General features: G+C 35.0%; 1 protein-coding gene across 2 annotated transcripts in view; it reads left to right on the top strand.

Annotated features, from left to right (window-relative positions):
• The first annotated feature begins 11,094 nt into the window (after positions 1 to 11,094).
• IKKepsilon (I-kappaB kinase epsilon) overlaps positions 11,095 to 24,826 on the top strand; it is an 89,232-nt gene continuing 75,500 nt past the window's right edge. For both annotated transcript variants that reach the window (XM_089106363.1, XM_089106364.1), the window contains exons 1-3: positions 11,095 to 11,214; positions 17,182 to 17,337; positions 20,504 to 20,644. In XM_089106363.1, coding sequence (XP_088962489.1) covers positions 17,242 to 17,337; positions 20,504 to 20,644 — 237 coding nt within the window. In that variant the 5' untranslated portion in view covers positions 11,095 to 11,214; positions 17,182 to 17,241. The remainder of the gene's footprint in view (positions 11,215 to 17,181; positions 17,338 to 20,503; positions 20,645 to 24,826) is intronic.

The following is a 24,826-nucleotide window of genomic DNA, read 5'->3' as shown; positions in this document are numbered from 1 at the left end:
CAATCATTGCTACTATACAAGCTAAGGGTATTAAGGTGAAGCTTTCCAGGAATATTTAGGCATGTGCTGAACTAAATCAAAACGAACTGTGAGCATGTATATTGTCAATAGAGTAACAAAACAAAACCATAATTACGGCTTACATTATTAAGTTAGACCTTTCGGGGTAAGTTGTGACGGCTTTTGATTTAGCCAGAAGACACTATGTGTATACTTTTCATACAACTTCTACTAATAACACCAAGGGCATTAAATTGAAACATTTAGAGTTAGTTTCAATTAAACGAAAAAACTATACGCATGCAAGTATTAAAGGGCATATAAGCAATATCATAGGCACCACTGCTCTATCATAGCTAATAATATCATTGGTATTTTAAAGGAGCTAATATAATTGGAAATATAAAGTTCTAGTACACTTTTTAAGAATCAAAAGTGATTGGAGGGCAATCAGCCCTCCTCTTTAGCTCATAATTTTCCAAACACTCCCCATCAACATTTAAGATAGTCATTTTGTTCAGCATAGTTGAACGGTCTTGTACCTGTATCTCTAGGGCTATTGCGTTGGTCACAGTTAGGCAATTTGCTCATTATCTTTAAAAACTAAGTGTTGCCTTAAGATTAAATCAAAAGCACTGTGTGTATGCTGATTGTCAATAAGACATCTCAGGAATATCCCAAGAACAACTGAGGTATTATGTTCAAACTTTCGGGGCTACTTTTATTGCTATTTCTGCTCTTAAATTTAACTAAATCAAAAAAAAGTGTAAGTGTATCCAAGCTGTAAAAGAAAATAGATAGATTTTTTGCGAATGTTATTAAGTTTTTTTTAGGTTAACTAGAGGAGGCATAAAACTAGATTAAACACTACTATCTGTGTCCAATTTTTTAAAAGGGTGTATGATTTTAAAAATTGTTGATCAAGTTTCCCCAGCATACAAATAGCAGGCAAAACTATAAATCATAGGCAGCGCAATAGCGCTGCCTAAGTAAAAAACGATGTTGGCACAATGTATTATTTATTTTTTAGTTTTTTTGGTTTCTTGGTCTTAGACCAGGGCACTTCGTATCGAAGGAGTTGTCGTAGTAACTTCGAAAAGGGCTTATTCGATTGGAAATTAGAGTGGCTTGTGCCCTTTTTAAAAGCTGAAAATGATTGGAAGGCAACTAACAACCCTTCCACGCCCACCATTTCCCCAAACACATCCAATCAATATTTTGAGATAGCCATTTTGTTTAGCGTAGTTGATTTCCAGATAGAAATTATGTTTTGAGGAGGACCCACTCCCCCACAGCCCTCAGGGCAAGGATTGTAATTTATGCCCTGGGGGCATATAAGGTTTTTATAGAAAGCATTGTCATAGAAACTTCAAAAAAGGCTCGTTCGCTTGAAAATTCAAAGGGATAGTGCCCTATTATATAGTAGAAAGTGAATGAAGGGCAACTAACCTCCCTCTCACGCCCACCTTTTCCCCAAACACATCCAATTAAAATTTTGAGATAGCTATTTTGTTCAACGTAGTTGAAAGTTCTGGAAATTAGGTCTTTGAAGATGAACCCCCCCCAGACCCCTCAGGGCCAGGGTTGTAAGTTATATCCCTAGAGGTATTTAAGTTTTTTTTATAGAACGCGTTGTCATAGGAACTTCAAAAAGCGCTCATTTGATTGGAAATTGAAATAGCTAGTTCCCTTTTTAATAGTCAAAAGCGATTGGAAGGCAACTAACACCCCTTCCACGACCACCATTTATCCAAACACATCCAATCAAAATTTTGAGATAACCATTTTGTTCAAAGTAGTTGAAAGGTCCAGAAATTATATATAAGAGGATGAAACTTCCCCCACAGCCCTCAGGGTAAGGGTTGTAAGTTATGCCTTGGGGGCATATAAGGTTTTATTGAAACCTTTGTGGTAGAAACTTGAAAAAGGGCTCATTCAACTGGAAATTCAAAGGGAATGATAGTCGAAATCATCAGCCCTTTTTAATAGTCGAAAGTGATTTGAGGGCAACTAACCTCCCTTTACGACCACTTTTTCCCCAAATACATCAAATCAAAATTTTGAAATAGAAATTTTCTTCAACGTAGATGAAATTTCTGAAAATTAGGTCTTTGAGGATGACAACCCCCCCCCCCGGCCCTTAGAACAAGGGTTGTACGTTATGCCCTGGGGGTATATGAGGTTTTTATAGAACGCGTTTTTGTAGAAACTTCAAAAAGGGCTCATTAGATTGGAAATTAGAAGGGCTAGTGCCTTTTTTAAAAGTTGAAAGTGATTGGAGAACAACTAACGCCCCTCTCACGTCCACCATTTCCCCAAACACATCCAATCAAAATTTTGAGATAGCCATTTCGTTTAACGTAGTTGAAACTTCTGGAAATAAGGTCTTTAAGGATGACAACCCCCTCACAACCCTCACAACCAACTCAGGACAAGAGTTGACATTTATGTCCTGGGGGCATATAAGGTCTTTATGGAAAGCGTTGTCGTAGAAACTCAAAAAGGGTTCATTCGATTAACTAACCCCCCTCTTACGCTCACTATTTATTAGACCCCGGAGAGCCCCCAGGGCAAAGGTTGCAAGTTGTGCCCTTGGGGCATATAAGACTTATATAGATAGCGTTGTCGTAGAAACTTCGAAAGGGGCTCATTCAGTTGGAAATTGAGAGGGCTAGTGCCCGTTTTAATAGTCGAAAGTGATTGGAGGGTTGTAAGTTATGCCCTGGGGGCATATAAGGTATATTATAGAAAGCGTTGTCGTAGAAACTTGAAAAAGGGTTTATTCGACTGAAAATTAAAATAGCCTAGAGCCCTTTTTAATAGGAGAAAGTAATTGGAGGGCAACTAACCCCCCTCTCACACCCACCATTTCTCCAAATACATCCAATCCAAAATTTTGAGATAGCAATTTTTTCAACGGCGATGAAATTTCTGAAAATTAGGTCTTTGAGGATGACAACCCCCCCCCCAGCCCTTAGAACAAGGGTTGTAAGTTATGCCCTGGGGGTATATGAGGATTTTATAGAACGCGTTTTTGTAGAAACTTCAAAAAGGGCTCATTAGATTGGAAATTAGAAGGGCTAGTGCCTTTTTTAAAAGTTGAAAGTGATTGGAGAACAACTAACGCCCCTCTCACGTCCACCATTTCCCCAAACACATCCAATCAAAATTTTGAGATAGCCATTTCGTTTAACGTAGTTGAAACTTCTGGAAATAAGGTCTTTAAGGATGACAACCCCCTCACAACCAACTCAGGACAAGAGTTGACATTTATGTCCTGGGGGCATATAAGGTCTTTATGGAAAGCGTTGTCGTAGAAACTCAAAAAGGGTTCATTCGATTAACTAACCCCCCTCTTACGCTCACTATTTATTAGACCCCGGAGAGCCCCCAGGGCAAAGGTTGCAAGTTGTACCCTTGGGGCATATAAGACTTATATAGATAGCGTTGTCGTAGAAACTTCGAAAGGTGCTCATTCAGATGGAAATTGAGAGGGCTAGTGCCCGTTTTAATAGTCGAAAGTGATTGGAGGGTTGTAAGTTATGCCTTTGGGGTATATAAGGTTTTTTATAGAAAGCGTTGTCGTAGAAACTTGAAAAAGGGCTTATTCGACTGAAAATTAAAATAGCCTAGAGCCCCTTTTAATAGTAGAAAGTAATTGGAGGGCAACTAACCCCCCTCTCACGCCCACCATTTCCCTAAATACATACAATCAAAATTTTGAAATAGCTATTTTTTTCAGAGTAGTTGAAAGTTCTGTAAATTAGGTCTTTGAGGATGGCAACCCACCCCCCCCCCCCCACAGTCCTCAGGGCAAGGGTTGTAAGTTGTGCCCTGGGGGCATGTGAGGTTTTTATAGAAGGACTTGTCGTAGAAACTTCAGAAAGGGCTCATTTGACTGAAAATTGAAAGGGCTAGAGCCCTTTTTAATAGTCGAAAGCGATTGAGGAACAACTAACCCCCCTCTTACGCCCATCATTTGCCCAAACACATCCAATCAAAATTCTGAGATATTCATTTTGTTTAACGTGTTTGAAAGTTCTGGATCTTAGGTCTTTGAGGATGACAACCCCCCCCCAAAGCCCTCAGGGCAAGGGTTGTAACTTATGCCCTGGGGACATATATAAGTGAATGGAGAGCAACTAACCCCCCTCTCACGCTCACCATTTCCCCAAAAAAATTCAATCAAAGTTTTGAGATGACCATTTTGTTCAACATAATTTCAAATTCTGGAAATTATGTATTTGAGGATGACAAACCTCGGAGAGCCCCCAGGGTAATGGTTGCAGATTGTGCCCTGGGGGTATATAAGGATTTTATAGATAGCGTTGTCGTAGAAACTTCGAAAGGGGCTCATTCAATTGGAAATTGAGAGGGCTAGTGCCATTTTTAATAGTCGAAAGTGATTGGATGGTAACTAACCCCCTCTTACGCTCACTATTTCCCCAAATACATCAAATGAAAATTTTCAAAGAGCTATTTTGTTCAACGTAGTTAAAAGTCCTGGAAATTCTATATTTGAGCAGGACGATCCCCCCAAATTCTTCCGGGCAAGGGTTATAAGTCATGCCCTAGGGGCATATAAGGTTTTTATTGGAAGCTTTGCCGTAGAAACATCAAAAAGGGCTCATTCGATTGCAAATTCAAAAGGCTAGTGCTCTTTTTAATAGTCGAAAGTAATTTGAGAGCAACAAACGCCCCTCTCACGCCCACCTTCTCCCCAAACACATCCAATCAAAATTTTTAGATAGCTATTTCGTTCAACATAGTTGAAAGTTTTGGAAATTAGGTCTTTAAGTATAAGACCTCCCCCCACCAAATCCCTCAGGGCAAGGGTTGTAGGTTATGCCCTGGGGGCATAAAAGGTTTTTATAGAAAGTGTTGTCGTAGAAACTTCAAAAAGGGCTTATTCGTTTGGAAATTGAAATAGCTAGTGCCCCTTTTAATAGTAGAAAGTAATTGGAGGGCAACTAACCCCCTCTCACACCTACCATTTCCCCAAACACAAACAATCAAAATGTTAAGATAGCTATTTTGTTCAACGTAGTTGAAAGTTCTCGAAATTAGGTCTTTGAGGATGACACTCCCCCCAGAGCCCTCAGGGCTGAGGTTGTAAGTTATGCCCTGGAGCATATAAGATTTTTATTGAAATTTATGTCGTAGAAACTTAAAAAAGGGCTCATTCAGTTGGAAATTAAAAGGGGTAGTGTCCTTTTAAATAGTCGAAAGTGATTGGAGGGCAACTAACCTCTCTGTCACGCCTACCATTTCCCCAAAGACATCCAATCACAATTTTGATATAGCCATTTTTTCAACGTAGTTGAAAGTCTTGAAAATTAGGTCTTTGAAGATTACAACCCCCCCCTCCTCCCCCCCCACAGCCCTCAGGGTAAGGGTTGTAAGTTATAGTCTGGTGCATGTATGGTTTTTATAGAAAGTATTGTTTTAGAAACTTCAAAAATGGCTCATTCAATTGGAAATTGAAAGAGCTAGTAACCTTTATAATAGTTGAAAATGATTGAAGGGCAAGTAACCCCCCTCTCGCAACCACCATTTCCCCAAGCACATTCAGTCAATATTTTGAGATGATCTTTGAGGATGACAATCCCCCATAACCCTCAGAGCAAGGGTTTTAAGTTATGCACTGGGGGCATAAAAGGTTTTTATCATTTGGAATTGAGATGGCTAGTGCCCTTATTAATAGTCAAAAGCGATCGGAAAGCGATCGCTTTTGCCTAAATTTAGCGATTTCCCTAAACACTTCCCATCAACATTTTTATATAAGCATTTTGCTGAATGTAGTTGAATGGTCTGGAAATTATGTGTTTGAGTATGACAACCCCCCGCAGCCCTCATGACTAAGGTCGTAAGTTATGCCCTGGGGCATATAAGGTTTTTATAGAACGCGTTGTTGCAAAAACTTTAAAAAGGGCTATTTCTATTGGAAATTGAGAGGGTTATTGCCCTTTTTAAGAGTCGAAAGTAGCCAGAGGGAGAATCCCCCTCCCCCCACCGACACTCACCATTTCCTCAAACATTTCCGATTAACATTTTGATAAGGCCATTTTGTTCAACGTAGTTGAAAAGGTCTGCAAATTATGTCTTTGAGGATGACAACCCTTCCCCCATAGCCCTCAGGACAAGGTTCGTAAATTATGCCCTTGGAGCATTTAAAATTTTTATAAAAAAAAAAAATTGTCGTAGAAGCTTCAAAAAGGGCTTTGGAAATTGAGAGGACGAGTGCCTTTCTTATTAGTCGAAAGTGATCCGAGGGCAAATATCGCCCTCCACGCCTATCATTTCCTCAAACACTTCGAATCCAAATTTTGATATAGCTATTTTTAAGCCTATCAGAAAGGTCTGGAAATTATGTCTTCGAAGATAACAAATATCCTCAGCCCTCAGGGCAAGGGTTGTAAGTGTTGCCCTGGGGACATATAGGGTTTTTATAGAAAGTTTGGTCATATAAACTTCAAAGGAGGCTCATTAGATTGGTAATCAGACGCTTTAATGACCTTTTTAAGAGTCAAAGTAATCAGAGGGCAGCTACCCTCTTCCCCTGCACACATGTCATATTGTCCCGAAATGCATCGAATATAAATTTTGAGATAGTCGTTCTATTCAAAATAGTCCAAATATCATATAACAAGGCTTTGGGGGTTTAAACAAACCCCAGAGATTAGGGGCAAGGGTTGTAAGTATGCCCGGGGGTATTAAATTTTTCTATGGAAGGGATGGTTGTTTAACTTCAAAAGAAGCTGAGTCTTCCTTCCTGAAAAAGACTATGTCAATATAAAACGAATAGAAATTAATCAAAAAACTTTTTGCACAAAATAAGTTTTTCAAAAAAAGTATAGAACTCCATTAAACCAAAAATAAACAAAAACAGAATCAAATAATCTACCAAGCATACAACTACCACAAATCAGTATCAATAAATCAATGAAACCCAAAACAAGCAGAAATTAAAATAAGTCAAACTCAAAACGAGCAGAAATTAATCTGAGTAGGGTTCTAAAACTTATGGTTTTTAGAAACCAGAATATAATTTGTACTTTACTGAAAATAATTCTTTTAAACATTTTTACTTTAACTTTAAGAAATTAAAAATTAATTAAGATTTTAAGGAATAAATATTAGCATATTTATATTAAACAGACAATGCACACTTTTTTCAGTAAATTCATTTGAATTTTTCGTTAAGGACTGGCTTTTAGAAACCATAGGGTTTAGAACCCTACTCAGATTAATTTCTGCTTGTTTTGGGTTTAATTTATTTTTTGATACTGATTTGTGGCAGTTGTATGCTTGGTAGATTATTTTATTCTATTTTTGTTCATTTTTGGTTTAATGGAGTTCTTTACTTTTTTTGAAAAATTCATTTTGTGTAAAAAGTTTTTCTGATTAATGTCAATATAAAACAAACAGAAATTAACTAAAGAAAAGCTTTTTCCATAAAACAAGTTTTTCAAAGAAAAGTAAAGAACTCCATTAAATAAAAAATGAGCCAAAATAGAATCAAATAATCTACCAAGCTTAAAACTACCACAAATTTTCATCGATAAATAAATGAAACTCAAAATGAACAGGAATTACAATAATTAACCGATTCGAACTTAAAAAGGAGCAGAAATTAATATTAATAGGGCTCAAAATTCCTGTGCCTTCCCAAGGCCAGAATACAATTTGCACTTTACTAAGAAAAAATTAAATGTTTTCACTTTTATAACTTCAATAAATCAAATATTGTTAACATTTTATGGAATAAATATCAGCATTTATATATATAACTGACATTGCGCATTCATTTGTTTTTTTTTGTTCAGTAAAGTGCAAATTGTATTCTGGCCTTGGGAAGGCATAGGGGGTTTTGAGCCCTATTAATGTTAATTTCTGCTCGTTTTGAGTTTCACTCCGTAAATTATTGTAATTTTTGTTCGTATTGGGTTTCATTTATTTATATACGCAGGTTTGTTGTAGTTTTACGCTGGGTAGATTATTTTATTGTACTTTTTGTTCATTCTTTGATTTCATGGGGTTCTTTACTTTGCTTTAAAACACTTATTTTGTGGAAAAAGTTGATTTAGTTAATAACTTTAATAGATAGAAAATCATTGAAACTTTCAAGAATAAATGTCAGTATTAAACTGCCAATCTACATTGGTTTGTCATTTTCTAAATTACTACGAACTTAAAAATAAATAATATACACACCAAATGAACACACAAAATAGTATATGTGTTTAGCTTTTACTAGTAATTTAAATATAATAAATGTCTTAAACCTTGGTAAAGATAAAACCCCAGTTACTCGTCAAAGAGTGGTTTATCAACTACCATGTGACTGCAGCAAGTGTTATGTGGGTAGAAACCCTCAAAACTAAAAAAAAAATGTCTGCAACAGCATAAAGGTGATATAATCAAGGTCTTAAATTTTAATAGTGTTCATAATTTTCTTGATTCTACTCTAAGCAGCAATAACATTGAAACCTTAGCCATGTAATACTGATTGAAAACGTTTCCATCATTAGCGCTGATTTGGATATTAAAAAAGTTGTTTTTAGGCAATAGAAATTAAACTTAAGCTAAATAATAATAATTCTTTAAATAGGGATATGGGGAGAACTCATTCACTGCTTTACACGTAAATTTGATTGAAAATATTTTTAAAAATCATATTACAAAACTAGTAGCCAATACTGAAGAAACAGCAACAAAAAACCATCTAAGGATAGTGGCTAAAAAAGCCAGAGTCACATTAAAAACATGCTCTTGATTTGTATTTACCAGAATGAATTGCCTCGTTTTGTATTGCTTCAGCTGTTTTAATTTTAAATCTTAATTCTAACAACCGCATTTTTTGCAAGACTTCTTTTTATTTATATGTGTGAATTTCTCAGGACGGCCTTAGAATATACAGCCGAAATTTTTATTTAAGGTTAAAACAAACTCCCCTGTCTTAAATAAATTCGATAATATTTTACCTGTTGTTTTATTCTGATATAAGAACAACAATAGCGACCAGGAACTGCAAAATTCTTCCAATAGTTATATTATAATAGTTAAGCAAATATTGACAAAGTCCCTTTATAACGGTTAAACGGCTGTGTTGATAAACTTCAACCGCGTCGTTGAAAATCTCCTCCATTATTCTGAATTGAAAGCTTTTTAGAACTATAAATTTCAAGTAACTGAGAAGCCAATCGTGTTTACTACAAGATTTTCATTAACATTTTACATAGAACACTAGGGTCATATCTCTCTAATCCAGGATTTTAATCTTTAGCGCAAGGGGGGATATTTCAATGGAAATAAACACACAAAATAAGCATTATATTTTTAGTTAGGTATAGCTAGCCTAGACTAATACAGGTTAGACTTTTAAAAATTGTTCTGGGCTTCAAGAATATGATTTAGCCTATTACAATACATTTGCTGTTTAAATATGTCATGACGGTGTTTCGCACTTTAGTGGCTGCGGAGGACCATTTCTGTGAGAACACTTTTGCGATTTTCATTGATCCGCTATCTGTGAGCTGTTTTGTGTTAAAAACATCGAATCAACGGGAATCAAGGGTTACCGCTTTTTTCCGCTAGACCAATCAAAAGTAAATCCATCTCTAGTTGAAATTGATTGCATAATTTTTAGATTTAGCATGAATTTGATTAATGGCACATTTTGACCTAAAAATGTTACAGAATATATCAATTCTTTTTTTGGTAATAAAAGATAAAACAATGATGACATGAAAACATGATGATATGAAAACAATAAAACAATGATAAGAATAAAGGATTAAAAGACGTAATAAGGGACGTAATTAAAAGACGAAACTAGATTTTACTGACAGTTCAATTATGTTCAATAAAAATAATGGAAAAATAATTGACAGTTCAATAAAAAATAATGGAAAAAAATCACTCCGTAGTACTTGAAACTTCAAGTTGCCCATTTTAAATGGAATAGTAATTTTAATTTTTAGTAATTTTAATTTAATAGTAATTTAATTTATTATTAATAGTAATTTTTAATTACTATTATTAATTTAATTATTATTACTTTATTATTATTTATTATTATTATTATTATTATTATTATAATATTAATTTAATTATACTTTATTATAATAATTATAATACTTAATTTAATTAACTTTATTATTATTATTAATTTAATTATTATTACTACTATTATTAATTACTATTATTAATATTATTAATTAAGTAATATTATTAATTTACTATTAATAGTAATTAATAGTAAATTAATTTAATAGTAATTTTAATTTAATAGTAATTTTAATATAATCTTTTTGCATGTACATGGTTAATAAAATTACTTAAGTTTGAGTAATAAAATTAATTTAGTTCTTGAAATTACTTAAGTTTGAGTAATAAAATTACTTTAGTTCTTGAAATTACTTAAGTTTGAGCAATAAAATTACTTTAGTTCTTGAAATTACTTAAGTTTGAGTAATAAAATTACTTTAGTTCTTGAAATTTTTCGATTGTTCAAAATTTGCATTTTTTAACTGTTTAATTTATTAAATGGTCTTACCAAACTAGATGCTATAATAGTCAACTTTCGTTTCATTAAGTTCATAAAATTTTCTTTTATTGGACAGGATTTTCATTTTTTATAAATTTAACTTTTTTTAAGTGTCTTATGAAACAAATTTTGCTGAATAATTACCAAAAAGATTTGAGTTCAGATTTTTTTTGTTTAGCTTGTGGCTTTATCCAAGCATTAGGGAGTGAAGGTGGTTAAGCTGGAAATGATTCCGGAAATCAATTAACTAGGAATTTTCTGATTTTAGGAAAAAAATTTTTTTTCATTATGATCTATAGTTCAGAAATGACCTCAAAGGAAACTAATACTGTTTTACTTATTTTTGGGTTAGCACCTTTTTCTATTTAAACGGCTAAATATATCTAATGTCTAGTAGCATCTAAAGTTAAATATATCTAATAAGTTAAATATCTAAAGCACTTGTCTCACCGGCACAAAAGGGTTATTTGGGTTCAAACGCCAATGTCTCTAAATAATTGATTGCAACCCTGGCAAGACTAGAGAAATTCAAAATCTGATCACAAGGTCAAATTTAGATTTCATTTTAGGAATTTATTTTAAGACTTGAACAAACTTCAAAGTTAAAAAAATTGGTAAAACTGCAGTGAACCGACTTATCCTAGCACAGTTAATTGTTGGGAAAGGTAACTGAAAATTTCAACAATGAATATTACAGTTTGAATTAGCCTAAGCTTATAAGAAGATTTTTTGAAGCTCCTAGGCTACCCCCAGCTTCTGGCAAATATGTGGTAAAGGGCAAGAATTCAGTGGAAAACTGAATATTCCATTAAATTCTCTGTTCAATGTTATTTCAAAATATGATAGGTAGGCCTACTGCCACAATTAAGACCAGATAGGCTATAGGCTAGCGATAGCCTAGGCTATATGTAGATATCTGCTCAGTTTTTGGGTTTACCATTATCTTTTCTGCTTGTCTCTCAATTACTGCCTAAGTCAAATATCTCAATTACTACCTAGCCTAAGTGCAATATAGGCTACAATATAACCTATTTGCTATATGCAGTAAAATCATTGGTAAATGTATATAGGTCTATCAGTATATATCAGTGTAAATATGTACCAAATCATATTATTGAGTTAGGAATAAAATGAATACACCATTTGATGCCTTTTTTTATGCTGATTATGAATATAATAGCCTAATCATTTCTATCAGAAATGATTTTCAGCCCACCTGTAACCTAACCCCCACCCCTATATGTGCAAATATATATACTGAATTGACATATATAGGGGGGGGGGCTAAAATTCATTTCTGATAGAAATGGTTGTTATATTCATAATCAGAATAAAAAAAAACATCAAATGGTATATTCACTTTATTTGAAACTCAATAATATGATTTGGTATATATTTACCTATATCAGTAGGCCTAGGTTTTACAGGGAAACCATCTTAGATATCATTCCTAATTTGGAGCTCATTAGAAAAAAATGGGGTTAAAATAAGCTATTTTTTGGGGTTCAAAGATATTTTGTTCTAGCCAACACTAAAACACATGAAAAAAAGAAATACAGCAGACAGTCAGTAAAAGCACTCAGTACAGATGATAGCAAGGAAGTGACCAACTTGAAGGACATCACTGAACTCCTCAACAGGCAGTTTGCATTGGTTTTCACCAATGAACCAGATGGTCCTCTTCCTCATAGCCCATCATACGACATCCCTAACCTGATGCCACCTATTCTACTCTCCCCCCTGTTGTCCAAAAGTGACTTGAAGCTCTAGACATCAATAATTCCGCCAGTCCTGATAACTTGCACCCAAGACTATTGAAGGAGGTTGCGAAAGAAATTGCATAACCACTATGCAATATATTCCAACTGTTACTTGACTCCAAAAAGGTACCCAAAGACTGGCAGCTGACCCATGTCACCCCGATATTCAAGAAAGGTGACCGCACCAAAGCCATAAACTACAGACCCATCAGTTTGACCTCAGCGGTGGCAAAAACCCTTGAGTGGATTGTGAATGCTGATATTTTGACACATCTCCATAATAATAATATACTTTCCCCCAACCAGCACGGATTTCTGCCAGGAAAATTGGTTGAGACCAATCTCCTTGAGACATACATCACCATAACAGATCACCTGGAGAAAGGAATCCCTGTGGACCTGATTTTAATGGACCTAGCCAAGGCTTTCAACAAGGTACCACACAAACATCTCAGATTGAAACTTTCAGCAGCAGGTACCCACTCGGACGTGGTTGATTGGGTCATGGACTTTCTGACTGGTCAGAGTCAGCAGGTTTGACTCTTCACAACTAATGGTGACAAGGTCTTCTCTGAACCATGTGATGTTGTAAGCAGAGTCCCCCAAGGTACTGTCTTGGGCCCTACCCTATTCCTTATATACATCAACAATATGATGAACAGAACAGAAAAACAACATCACTCTCTATGCTGACGACTCCAAGCTGTTTGGGCCTGCAAACCAACAAAGTCTACAGCGTGACCTTCATAAAATCCAAACATGGGCACAAGACTGGCTACTTGAATTCAACACATCAAAGTGCAGTGTCCTTCACTTTAGAAGCAACAACCCCCATCACCAGTACAACATGTCTGATCCCAATTCACTGGCTAGCTTAGTACTAAAGACAAGTCCCAAAGAAAGAGATCTAGGAGTGCTGATAGATGAACAACTGAAGTTCCACGCCACTGGCAACAAGCAGTTTCAAAAGCAAATTCAAGCCTTGGTCTCCTCAAATGCACTATAACCAGCTGCTCCTGTACAGTCTTTCTAAGGCTCTGGCTATAGTTAGACCTGTTTTGGATTTTGGTACATGTCTCACCTCCCCTTCTTATAAGAATGATACCAGTCTAATCAAAGGAGTTCAGAGACGTGCCACAAAGTGCATAGCTGGCCTACGAGATCTCCCATAAAACAAGAGACTGGAACGCATGCAGCTGCCAACACTCATCTTCAGACGCCGCCGTGGTGATATGATGCTGACCTACAAGTATAACGCACAACCAAATAACCCCCTCTTTACCAAACAATTGTCATTCAAGTCAGCACCATACAAGAGGACACTCACATAAGCTGTCAAAACACGAACGCAGCGACACTTCTTCTCCAAGCATGTTGTCAACAATTGGAATAGCCTTCAAGCTGAAACGGTCACTGCACCTACGGCTGTGTCCTTCAAGTCCAGACTTGACAAGGAATGGAATAACAAGCCATGGAAATATGAGTGGGACTGTCCATCCCACTCAACTACTGACTGATGCCAACTTTATCATAATGAGTGTCTTGCTAGGAGGCTGATGCTGCTTGTCATACCCAACCATCTCGCATACACAATCCGAAGTTGCTGTTGTGCGGCGGTGTCAGCTCTATACCACTGAGAATGGTCTTCATGGGCCATACCTACCTCGTGGCCACCGCTACCGAGTGGGCTTAAATTGCATCTCTCCAGCAGACCTCTCCTATGGCGTGTCACTGGGCCCTAACACAGTGACGAATTTTTTGACATCATTGACCTGGAGCACAACAGATCCAGTATGGACCTTAATTTGCTCCGAAGTGCAAATTAAGGTAATTAAGTAAGAGTAGTGTACAGTACAAATATGTTAGAATTTATAGAGAAACAGAAAATGTAGAGAAATAGAGTTTTCTAATTATTTTTATGACATCCTGCCATGTGGATATGAATTTTTTTCAAATCAGTTTGTGCTTAATTCTTGTAAACTTCAAAATTTACAATCAATGCAGTTTCTGCTCAATATTTTTGAACTGAGCTGTGAAATACTGCCATCTTTGTGAAATTTTATTTGGCATCCTAAAACTTTTGGATCTGATTGAAATTGATTTTTTTTATGGCATTTATAGTTGGCTTGTGGTACCTTATAGGCTACACAAATCCGTTTGACTTAAAATCTTGCCACATTGAAACCAAATTAAAAGTCAAGATTTTTCATGGTTCCCATTGAAATTTGTAATCTCAGTGCAAAATTTGCAATGCAATTTCCACACCAAGATAAAAAAAAATGCAAATTTAAACAATTTTATTACATGCTCTATAAATTGTTGCTTTCAATTAGGAAACAGCACATTTTAAGCTTGTATAATAGTCAGCTTATAAGAAAAAAATTCTCATTTCTTTGAAACACATATCACATCATTACCAAAACTTTGTACAATTGTGAATTAGCATTGGAATTAGTAATGCCTGATTCTCATAATGTAAATTTCCCATTACCATTTTTAAAAACTATATTGTACACATTGTTTGATTTTGCAGGAGACCAATTTTGGTTTTTCTACCTTTCATTACAATTGCCTGTGAGGTACAAGTCTTCTTTCTTTGAAAAACATGCCTATAAGAAATTAAAAATCTGAACCAAAAAATATTGCATGATTTTTGGATTAATTTTTTTTCAGATTTGGTGAGAGGTAATGTAAAATTTTTTAATCAGTACAAAAGATAACGTATAAATGGCGAATTTTCAATAAAATTGTTCAAAATATTAATTTTGACTGTTTTTGTGGATGTAATCTGTATATAAAATTTTTTACTGTCAGAGGCAACCTCTTGCATTTCCTATAGTGAAGAGCCTTGGGACTCCCATGTAGGGTATTATTCATTTTTTCTCTTAACCACTTTGAATGGAAGGGGTGGCTGTAGAAACTTTGGAGGGCATATTTGATTGGAATAAAAAGTTATAGTGCCCTTTTGACATTTGATAGTAATTAGAGACAACCAACCCTCCTTCTGTGCATTGTCTGCTACATGATTCCCCAACCCTCCCCCAGTATGATCTTAGATTAGAATTTGAGACAGCTTCTTTATTTGAAATTTTCAAAAGGTCCAATGAATGTGGCTTGGGAAATAACAAGCTCCCCCTTACTGTGCCTGGAGAAAGGGCCATAAATTATGCACGATTTCTAAGAGTTTACAAATATATTTAAGAGTAGAAAAGGGATTCTTTTTCATTCTTACAATTTGCTTTTATTGAATAAGTGTATTGTATTCAATTTGTAGTGATGCATCAGTTTGTCATTTATGGCATAATTTTTTAGAACATGTTTTACTTTGATATCTAGCATTGCCTGTATGTAGTTGGATAGCTGAATTAGTGCTTTATTGCTCTCTTGCAAAGTAATCATAAAGAAAAATTATACATTGCCATCATGACTGTAGATAATCATGGTTCATTAATATTCATATTTTGGGTACTGGTACTGGGGAGGGGAGATAGATTCTGATCCTAGGTTGTGCATAGTCATACTTACTACTGACTAATAAGGAAAGTAATTAATGCCTTTGGAGTAGGAAAACTGCATTCATATATCTTTAAAATATTGCCGTATTTTTTTTGGCTCAAGTAGTGATTTTGTCAAGTTTGTCCTTGTTTGAAAAATTTAGTAATTAAATTTCAACAAAGAAAAATTTAGTTATTTAAATAAGACTAATTCTCAACAATCTTTGAGATTTTGTTTTCCTTAGATGTAATTCTTTTCTGTTTGATTAAACTTCCTAGAATTATATCAATCAAGTCATGCTTAAATCCCCTTCAAAATGTCCATAAGGTCATATTTGAATCATAATTGTCACATTTTTCTCAAAGTTTGAATAATATATAATATACAAATATAATGTATATTATACAAGTAGTCACTATTCCTGGATCAGCTACAAATATCAATTTTTTTCACTTTACAGTTTTAAAAAAATAGGTTTTTAAATTTTTTGCTAATATGGGCCACATTTTGTTATTTACAAGGTTGTCCTTGTTAGGGCAACCATGATTTGCCAACCTTGAAATTTTATATTATGATATTGTTTGGTATACTTCACCTGAGTTGGCTTGTGGTTGTCATCCCTGTGGTACTTCAAAAAGAATAGTGAACACATTTTGGTTTTCAAACAATTTTTTTCTCTTTTTTGCATAGTGCTATTCTTGTGTCATTAAGTCACTTTCCTTTTGTTTGTCATCCCCTGCTGCATTTCCTGGCAGTGAAGCATTGAGACAGGGACAGATCCAGGGGGACCATGGGACCCCAAGATTTTTCTGGTGTCCTCATTTGTTTTTTACCCTTTTTTAAAATAATTTATCAATTTAATCGATTATTGGCACCCTTGTCACATTGCCCCCCCCCCCCCTCAAGATGTTGCTTTAGATCTGCCTTTGCTTTGAGCAGGGGTTTGTGAAGTTATTTTTTATATTGTTTATTTAATAATAGATTGAACTAAAAACTGAGACATGTTGCTCTTTACTGAGTCTTTGCCATAGGTATTAATCTAATAAGTGTACTGACAACTCCTTGCAATTTTCTTCCACTCCCCCAACAAGAGACCCCTAAAGTGTTTAAATGGTGTTTTGGTTTTACATATGTTCAAAACAGTTACATATGTTTAAAACTGCTTATTTGATTCTCTATTATCATTGATTGCCATCATTGTTGTTACCTGTCCACTTGCTTGCATATTGTAATACCTCTGTGCCTCTTTATTAGTGGATATTGATTCAGGTAATAAATCTTTGGCCTTTAGTTGTATATAGGCTGTGATAATAGCAAGGTGGTCATAAATTATAACTCATTTGTACTATTTAGTTTTAATGATGGTTTATTTTTTAGAAAACAGTTCATTTCTTTGAACTCTTTGTAACAAACGTCACTGACAGAAGAATCACTGCAATGTCTTTCTTAAGAGGTTCTGCTAATTATGTGTGGTGTACAACTAGTGTCTTAGGAAAGGGTGCAACTGGAGCTGTTTTTCAAGGAGTCAATAAGGTAAGTTACAACTCAGCTGTCTGGTGGCACCTGAAAAGTATTCTGAAAATGATCTCTGTTATGTATCTAGTATGATGCACAAGAGAGAAAAGAAATATCATTTTGGTTTTAAGTCCCCCCCCCCCCTGATTTGAAGAATTCTCTTTCCCCTGCTGTTCCTGACCTAAAAAGATTTTTTGGTTTACACCAGTATTCTATTATCTGGGATTAAACTTCTAAGTGAAGATCCTGATCTGTATCTATACAAAAGCTGCATACAGGTCTGGTCACAGCATACTTTTCTGCATTATGCAGTGCTCTTCTATCAACAAGAGTTGAAATAATACACATAGAATCTCAAGACTAATACATTTGAATCATCACACCCTACAAATATAATGCTACTACAGGGAGGCAACACATAATAGACACCCTGTAGCACTGTTAGCAGTCACAGTTTTGGTTAAAAAAAACTGATGCCACGATGAGGTCATGCTTTTTTGGGTTATTGAAAATGGTGATTCTAATTCTGCGCTTTTCTGGTCCAACTCTGTTTTTTGAGGAGTCTCAAGCTCTTATTCAGAATCCCTAAAAATTATTTTAGGAGTAAAATTTATTAAAAAAATAAAAAAAATAATTTTCTGGAAAATGCAATTTTTCAAATGTGTTTTTAAGCTTTTGGTAACTGTTAGCTGTTGGCTCTTGCAAGGGGAAGGGTGTGAGAAAAATTTTGCTCTTCTGAACCAATATCTGGGAGAATATATACTCATGTTTCTCTTGGTGTAGAAGGGTTTCATGTTGTTATGCCTTAATTTGACTTAGGGCTTAATTTGAAAGTAAGCAGTGATGTCTATTTTTATTTGTGTTACCATTATATGGAGATTTAATTACTGTTTTGGTGGTTCGTTTTGTTAACTAAAAAAAAGGAACAATGCCTTTAGCATGACCTTTACCTATAATTTAAAATATTTTTTTTAATATAAATGTAAAGAGTGACAATAAAATTTAAAACAAACACATTATTCATATATAGGGAGGGGGACTGCTACCCCCTCAACATCTATTCCTTATATCTATTCCTCTATCAATAAAAATAATGGTAAGCACATATTTTTTCTCAGTGCTGTGCTAGGTATAGATACTCTTGCGGAAGAGTAGTGTGATACAAAGCAAAAAGTCACTTGATTTATGTCCCACTGATTTGAGCTTATTTATTTGCAAGTAAATAATCACATTGTCAGTTCAAATAAATTGAAAGACAATGGATAAATAACTCTTGCAATGTTTATAGCCAAACTTCAAAAATTAAGATAAATTACTACAAAACTACAAACTTATTATTCTTGTATCTTAGGATTAGTTCTCTTGAATTTCTTGTGTTGATTAAAAAAAAAAAAAATTATTGTCCTAGCCAATCTGTCACAAAAGTGAGCTGATTGTGTTATCCTTTAGCCATTGAGGGAGGACCTTAATTTAGACTATGGGGATGTTTTGGAAAACTCGTTAGGCCTACTTCTTCAGTGAAGTGCACTAACATTTCCGACACTTTGTTTCTTTGTTTTTATTGACCACTTTAAACCCCTTGTTCCTTTGGCTTCCCCCACTTTTTTACTCATTGGAACAAAAAAATAAGAAAATCAGTTTTCATATTTTGGCCACCCAATACAGTACCTCAGACGATCAGCCTTATCGTCTTGTGTGGTCATTTTTTGGCCTCTTTAAACCACTTGTTCCTTTTGTTTTTCCCCACTTTTTTACTCATTGGATACAAAAAAAATCATTTTTATATCTTGGCCACCCAATGTGGTACCTCAAAAGATCACTCTGTGCTGTCTTGCGTGGAATTTTTTTCCACTTGTTCCTTTGGCTTTTCCCCACTTTTTTACTCATTGGAGCAAAAAAAAAAATTATTTTTAATATCTTGGCCAACCAATGCGGTACCTCAAAAGATCACCCTATGTCATCTTGCTTTTGGCCAATTTAAACCACTTGTTCCTTTGGCCTTTCCCCACTTTTTTACTCATTAAGGCGAAAAAAAAAATCAGTTTTCTATATCTTGGCCACCCAATGCAGTACCTCAAAAGATCAGCCTATGTCCTCTTGCATGGTCAACTTTTGGCCACTTTCAACCACTTGTTCCTTTGGCTTTTCCTCACTTTTTTACTCATTGGAGCAAAAAAAAAAAAATCAGTTTTCAAATCTTGGCCACCCAATGCGGTACCTCAAAAGATCATCCTGTATTGTCTTGCGTGGTCAACTTTTGGCCACCTTAAACCATTGGTTCCTTTGGCTTTTCCCCACTTTTTTACTCATTGGAGCAAAAAAAAGAAGAAAAATCAGTTTTAATATCTTGGCCACCCAATGCAGTACCTCAAAAGATCACCCATGTCGTCTATTATAAAGTTTTTTAGCTTGCATGGTCAAACTATTTAGAATTGATTGCGTGCTCTTGCCATAACTTGCAGAGTTTGGATAAAATTACTGAAATAAGTGATAGAAAACTTAAAACTGGCTCGTACTTTCCTAAACATCTTAGAAAACCATTTAACTTCTTGGGTTTTGTGCCAGAGATAGAGATCTGGAGTTTGAATAAAAGTTACATCATCTAAAAATATTAGTTCTGTTTTTTGTTTAAGGTAAAGCAGAATTTTCTTAAAAGTTCAGGAAAACGAAGTCCCTAAAAATTTTGTAGCATACCTGCTAGGGAAACACTGAAAATCAGCTGAAAGGAACATGGGCGCCCATAGGCTGAATTTTAGGGAGGGGGGCAAAATATTGAAAAATACGTTATATCCTTGAATATCCGTATATTCTTCCAATTTCATTCGAGGGCACCTTATTGTACAAACACACGATTTTCCCTTTTAAAATGTAAAATGTAGTTTTGATATTGACCTTGCTTTCAAAACCAACAAAAACAGACAAAAAACATACTGGTGGCAGAAAATTTTGTCAACATCGGTGGGTTCTGCTAAAGATCACATTTGCCCTCTTAGCGAAATTCTCTGTTGCGAACCACATGAGTGAAATAAAATGAACCACATGAAAGTGAAATGAGTGAAACTGGAGTTCGGAACATAATCACAAATTTTTAATCATTAAAAATTCAAAAAATAAAAAACGGATTTAAGATTTTGATTTATCTAAATCTCAAAAAAATAAATCACTAACCTTTACTTCTTTTTAGCATACTGGCGAGGCTGTGGCTGTGAAGACATTTAACCAGTTAAGTCACATGAGACCACAAGAAGTTCAAATGAGGGAGTTTGAAGTTTTAAAGAAAGTCAACCATGAAAATATTGTAAAGCTTCTTGCCATTGAAGAAGAAGTAAGATCCCTTACTTTAATTAAGATAATTTTTAGACTCTGCTGGTTTGATATTATTAAAAATGACAATGGAAACGAGCTTTGAAAGCAAGAAGGTTTGGTAGTTTTATTTTCTAAATGCTCACAAAAGCTGCTTTAACAGTTGATCCTATTTATTTATCCTATTAATTTATAATATATCCTGGCCGCTATAATATAGCAAACAATCTCAAACTAATTCTTCTGTCTTTTTGTGCTTATTTATTTTTTATAACTTAGATCTTTTGAATTGCTGTATCTGCCTACTGGGAGGGGTGAACTCTCCTCTAAGAACTGTCCCAAGGACCGTCACACACATTTTTGACCAGCACTGTACCAAGGGTCTTTTTTGGAGGGAGCCGTGGGCCCTCCTCTCAGGTTTTTGAAAAATACTTTATTTTTATTTCGTATCCTGTTTTAGGTATGTTTGCTCAATGTTGTTCAGTTTCTTTTCTCTTATTCACGTAGAACATTTAAAAAAAAGATACCCCACCCCATATCTTTAAAATTGACGCCACTGGCCTGAGGTCCCAGCTCTAGACTGCTAGTCTGTCCCTAGGGAAGCAGTGGCATAATTTGGTAAAATGTTAGAGCCAGTTTTCCCAAATTAAGTGGAAATGACAGTGAAAACTGAAAAATGAGCCATATAGTACCATAAAGGTTAAGATATGCTAAAGAAAACTAACCTGATTCTGTGGATGCTTGAACTGTACAGGCTTATCTTAGTTTTGACAAGATGTTTGAAGAAACTAAATTTCAGAAGGGGGAGGGGCAAATTGGGGTCTAGGAGGGAGGCGGGCATACAGAAGTCTGGGAGGGGCATTAGCCCCTCTGCTCCATAGTAAATTACACCCCTGAAGCGAAACAGGGCGCATTTAGTTGACATGCTGCTGCATTCTAACCTTTTTTCTATTTTACGTTTCGTAAAACCCATGAAATTATCAAGTATTTATATACATAATAGATATCAAAAGCAACTTACGAGGGTTTGTCAAGTTCAAGTTCAGTAATTGTCTACAAGCCAATGTCTAAACAAAGATTTCCCCTGCCTAAAAATATTTATGGGAATTGTTTGGGGCAGCCGGCTGACTAACCGTATTTCAAACAGTAAGCTGTACGAAAAATGTGGTTCAATCCTGCTTTCTAGGGCTATAATGAAAGAAAGGTTGAGATGGCTAGGGCACGTTGAGATGGCTTTTTGGCCAACCGTCTAGGGCTAAATGGAAAGCAGGTTGTCCTCATTTGGGGTGGGAGGACGTCGTAAAGAAAGATTTAAAGGAAATGGGAGCTTCCTGGGAGGGTGTAAAAAGGGAGGCTTTGAATAGATTAGGATGGAGGAGGAGCGTGCATACCTGTGTTGGCCTCAAGCGGCTGGGTATTGCGGTGAGTTGTTAGTAGTAGTAGTAGAGTTTAAAGTATTTATGGATAGCGAGTAGGTCGTAAGCCCTTAACCTTTTCCTGTTCAAGTTTCCTGTTTCCTGTTTTCCTGTTCAAGTTCTTTATTTATCAATAAATTTTTTTTTTCACAAATATATCAAATTAATGACCCAGAGTGAGGGTAACTTGTGTGTGGGTTATACCTTATCTTAGACCTTAGTTCCTCCGGCGCTATTAGTGTCGCATAGGGCGTCGACGAAGCCTCTCCACTCGTCCCGGAGCGATGCAGCAGCGGTGACATCTTCTCTTTCAGAAACTGTATTAGGAACATACACTCAAGAATAAATAAATCCAGATACCGGAATAAAAAGATCGCTCTTCAACTCTCCACATAGTAACAAAAAACAAAACGCCCAATACATTCAAAATTATCAAATAAAGAGTAAATAAAATATAATGAGGGGTATCCACCCCAGATTTTAAATTAAAAGTTACTTAGTAAATCAATCTTTAATCTAATTTTATTATTAACCAGGGATTTATTAAAATCTACAAAACTACTGAATTTATTCTGTTGATTATTTAAGCCTAATTTTATTACAAATAGTTTCTTTTGTACTTAATATTGAAAATAAACATTAAAGTTATAGTAAAGTTTTGAACTGATGAGCTTTCAGCAATTAATATCAGCATACACCAAATATTCAGTTTAATTTATTAGTTCTTTCTAAAGTTGTTCAAGACGAATATAGTTTCACTACAAACAAGAGTTTGGATACTGCCTCCTTCTTTAACTGTAAATAAAAACCAAAAGCATATTGCGTCATTGGTGCTTCACTGAAAACGAATTATATTACAATATTTTCTTTTCCAGTTCCTACAGCATTGAAAATAAAAATAAAATTAGAATGAAATAAATTCTTGTACTGATGGATCTTTCAACAACTAATATCATTATGTATCAAATATTAAATCTGATATCGTGTATACTTTTCAAGACTGTTCAAGACCTATACAGTTTTCAGTAAAGCGCCAATGCCGCAGTAAGTTTTAGACTTATAGTGAGATAAGGAGACGATACCCAAACTCTTGTTTATTGTGATTTTTGCTCGTTTCAAGCTTGATTTGCATTATCAATTTAAGTTTCACTCGTTTTAAGATTATTTATTCATTTACATTAATATCTACTGTATGTTTGTTTGCATTGATTGTTTATTTAATTTCTATTCGTTCTGAGTTTCATTTATACTTCAATAGAAAAATATTTTTTTCGTTTTAAGCTTGATTTTCATATTCAATCTAAGCATTAATCGCTTTAAGATCTATTTATTTATTTATATTATTACTTGTATGTTTTTTCCTATGATTTTTTATTTAATTTCTGTTCGTTTTGGGTTTCATTTATTCTTTAATAGTAATTTCTGGTCGTTTTGAGTTTCAATTTTAACAGGTATTTTTATCTGCTGAGCTTAAGTTTAAAATGGCCTTTACTTTTCTTTGAAAAATATATTTTTCGGACAGTTTTTTTAATTAATTTTTGTTCGTTTTTGATTGCAAAAAGTTTCAAGTTTTTAAAAATTCCTTATTTCAAAATCAAACTTTTAAAAAATAATCAAATCTTCGTCAAAGTATCAAAATTGGTTTCAAAATAACAACATCAAAGTCAAAAAAGTTTGCCCCCTTTTAAGTTTATACGACGACCCCTTCTATATGAAGTGCGTCTGGGAAAAAAATAAATAGAGTGTGGATGGAGGCTAGCTGCCCTCCAATCACTTTTTACTTTTAAAAAGTGAATTACAGCTTTCAATTTCCAATCAAAAGAACCCTCTATGAAGTTTATACGACCATCCCTTCCATAACAACCATATATGCCCCCAGGGCATAACTTAAAATGCCTACCCACAGGCCCGGGGGGGTTGTGTTGACAGCGGAGTTTTTGTTATCTGAACTTTGAACTTATTTCAACAAAATTTTTATCTCAAAATTTGTATCTGATACACTTAGGACGTGGAGGGGGAGAGGGGGTTAGTTGAACTCCAATCTCTTTTGACTCTAAAAAAGTGAACGATAAATTTCAATTTCCAATCAAATGAATCCTCTCCAAAGTTTATACAGGCGTCCCTTCCCTAAAAGCGATATATGCCCCCAGAGCATTACTTACATCGCTTGCGTCCGGGCCATGGGGGGTTGCGTGGACACAGGAGTTTTTCTTATCTGACCTTTGAATTATTTTTAATTAAATGGCTATTTAAAATTTTTTATCGGATTGCCTTGGGGAAAAAAGGGTGGTTGGGGGGGGGCGTTGCTAGTTTCCCTGGGATATCTTTTGATTCTTAAAAAGTGAGCTAGAAATTTCAATTTCTAATAAAATGAGCCCTCTGAAGTTTAAGCGAGCATCCCTTTCATATGAATCGTACACGCCCCTAAGACAACACTTGCAACGCTTACCCCCTGGGCCCTGGGGGGTTGTGTTGACACCGGAGTTTTTGTTGTCTAATTTTTGAACAATTTTTAAAAAAACTGGCTATCTCAAAATTTGTAGCGGATGCGTTTTGGGGAAAAAAGGGCATGGGGGGGGGCTTAGTTGCCCTTAAAAATCTTGACTCTTAAAAACTGAACTAGAACTTTCAATTTCTAATCAAATAAGATCTCTATGAAGTTTATACGAGCATCCCTTTCATAAGAACCTTACATTCCCTTAGGACATAACTTAGAACGCCTTCTTCCGGGTCCTGGGAGATTGTATTGACACCGGAGTGTTTCTTATCCGACCATTGAACTATTTTAT

This window comes from Artemia sp. Qi Xiang Cuo, chromosome 20, assembly GCF_049724085.1.
Source record: "Artemia sp. Qi Xiang Cuo chromosome 20, ASM4972408v1, whole genome shotgun sequence".
In the NCBI taxonomy this organism is placed as follows: domain Eukaryota; kingdom Metazoa; phylum Arthropoda; class Branchiopoda; order Anostraca; family Artemiidae; genus Artemia; species Artemia sp. Qi Xiang Cuo.
Note: the sequence above shows the minus strand (reverse complement) of the source record. Positions and strands in the feature narration are given on the sequence as shown.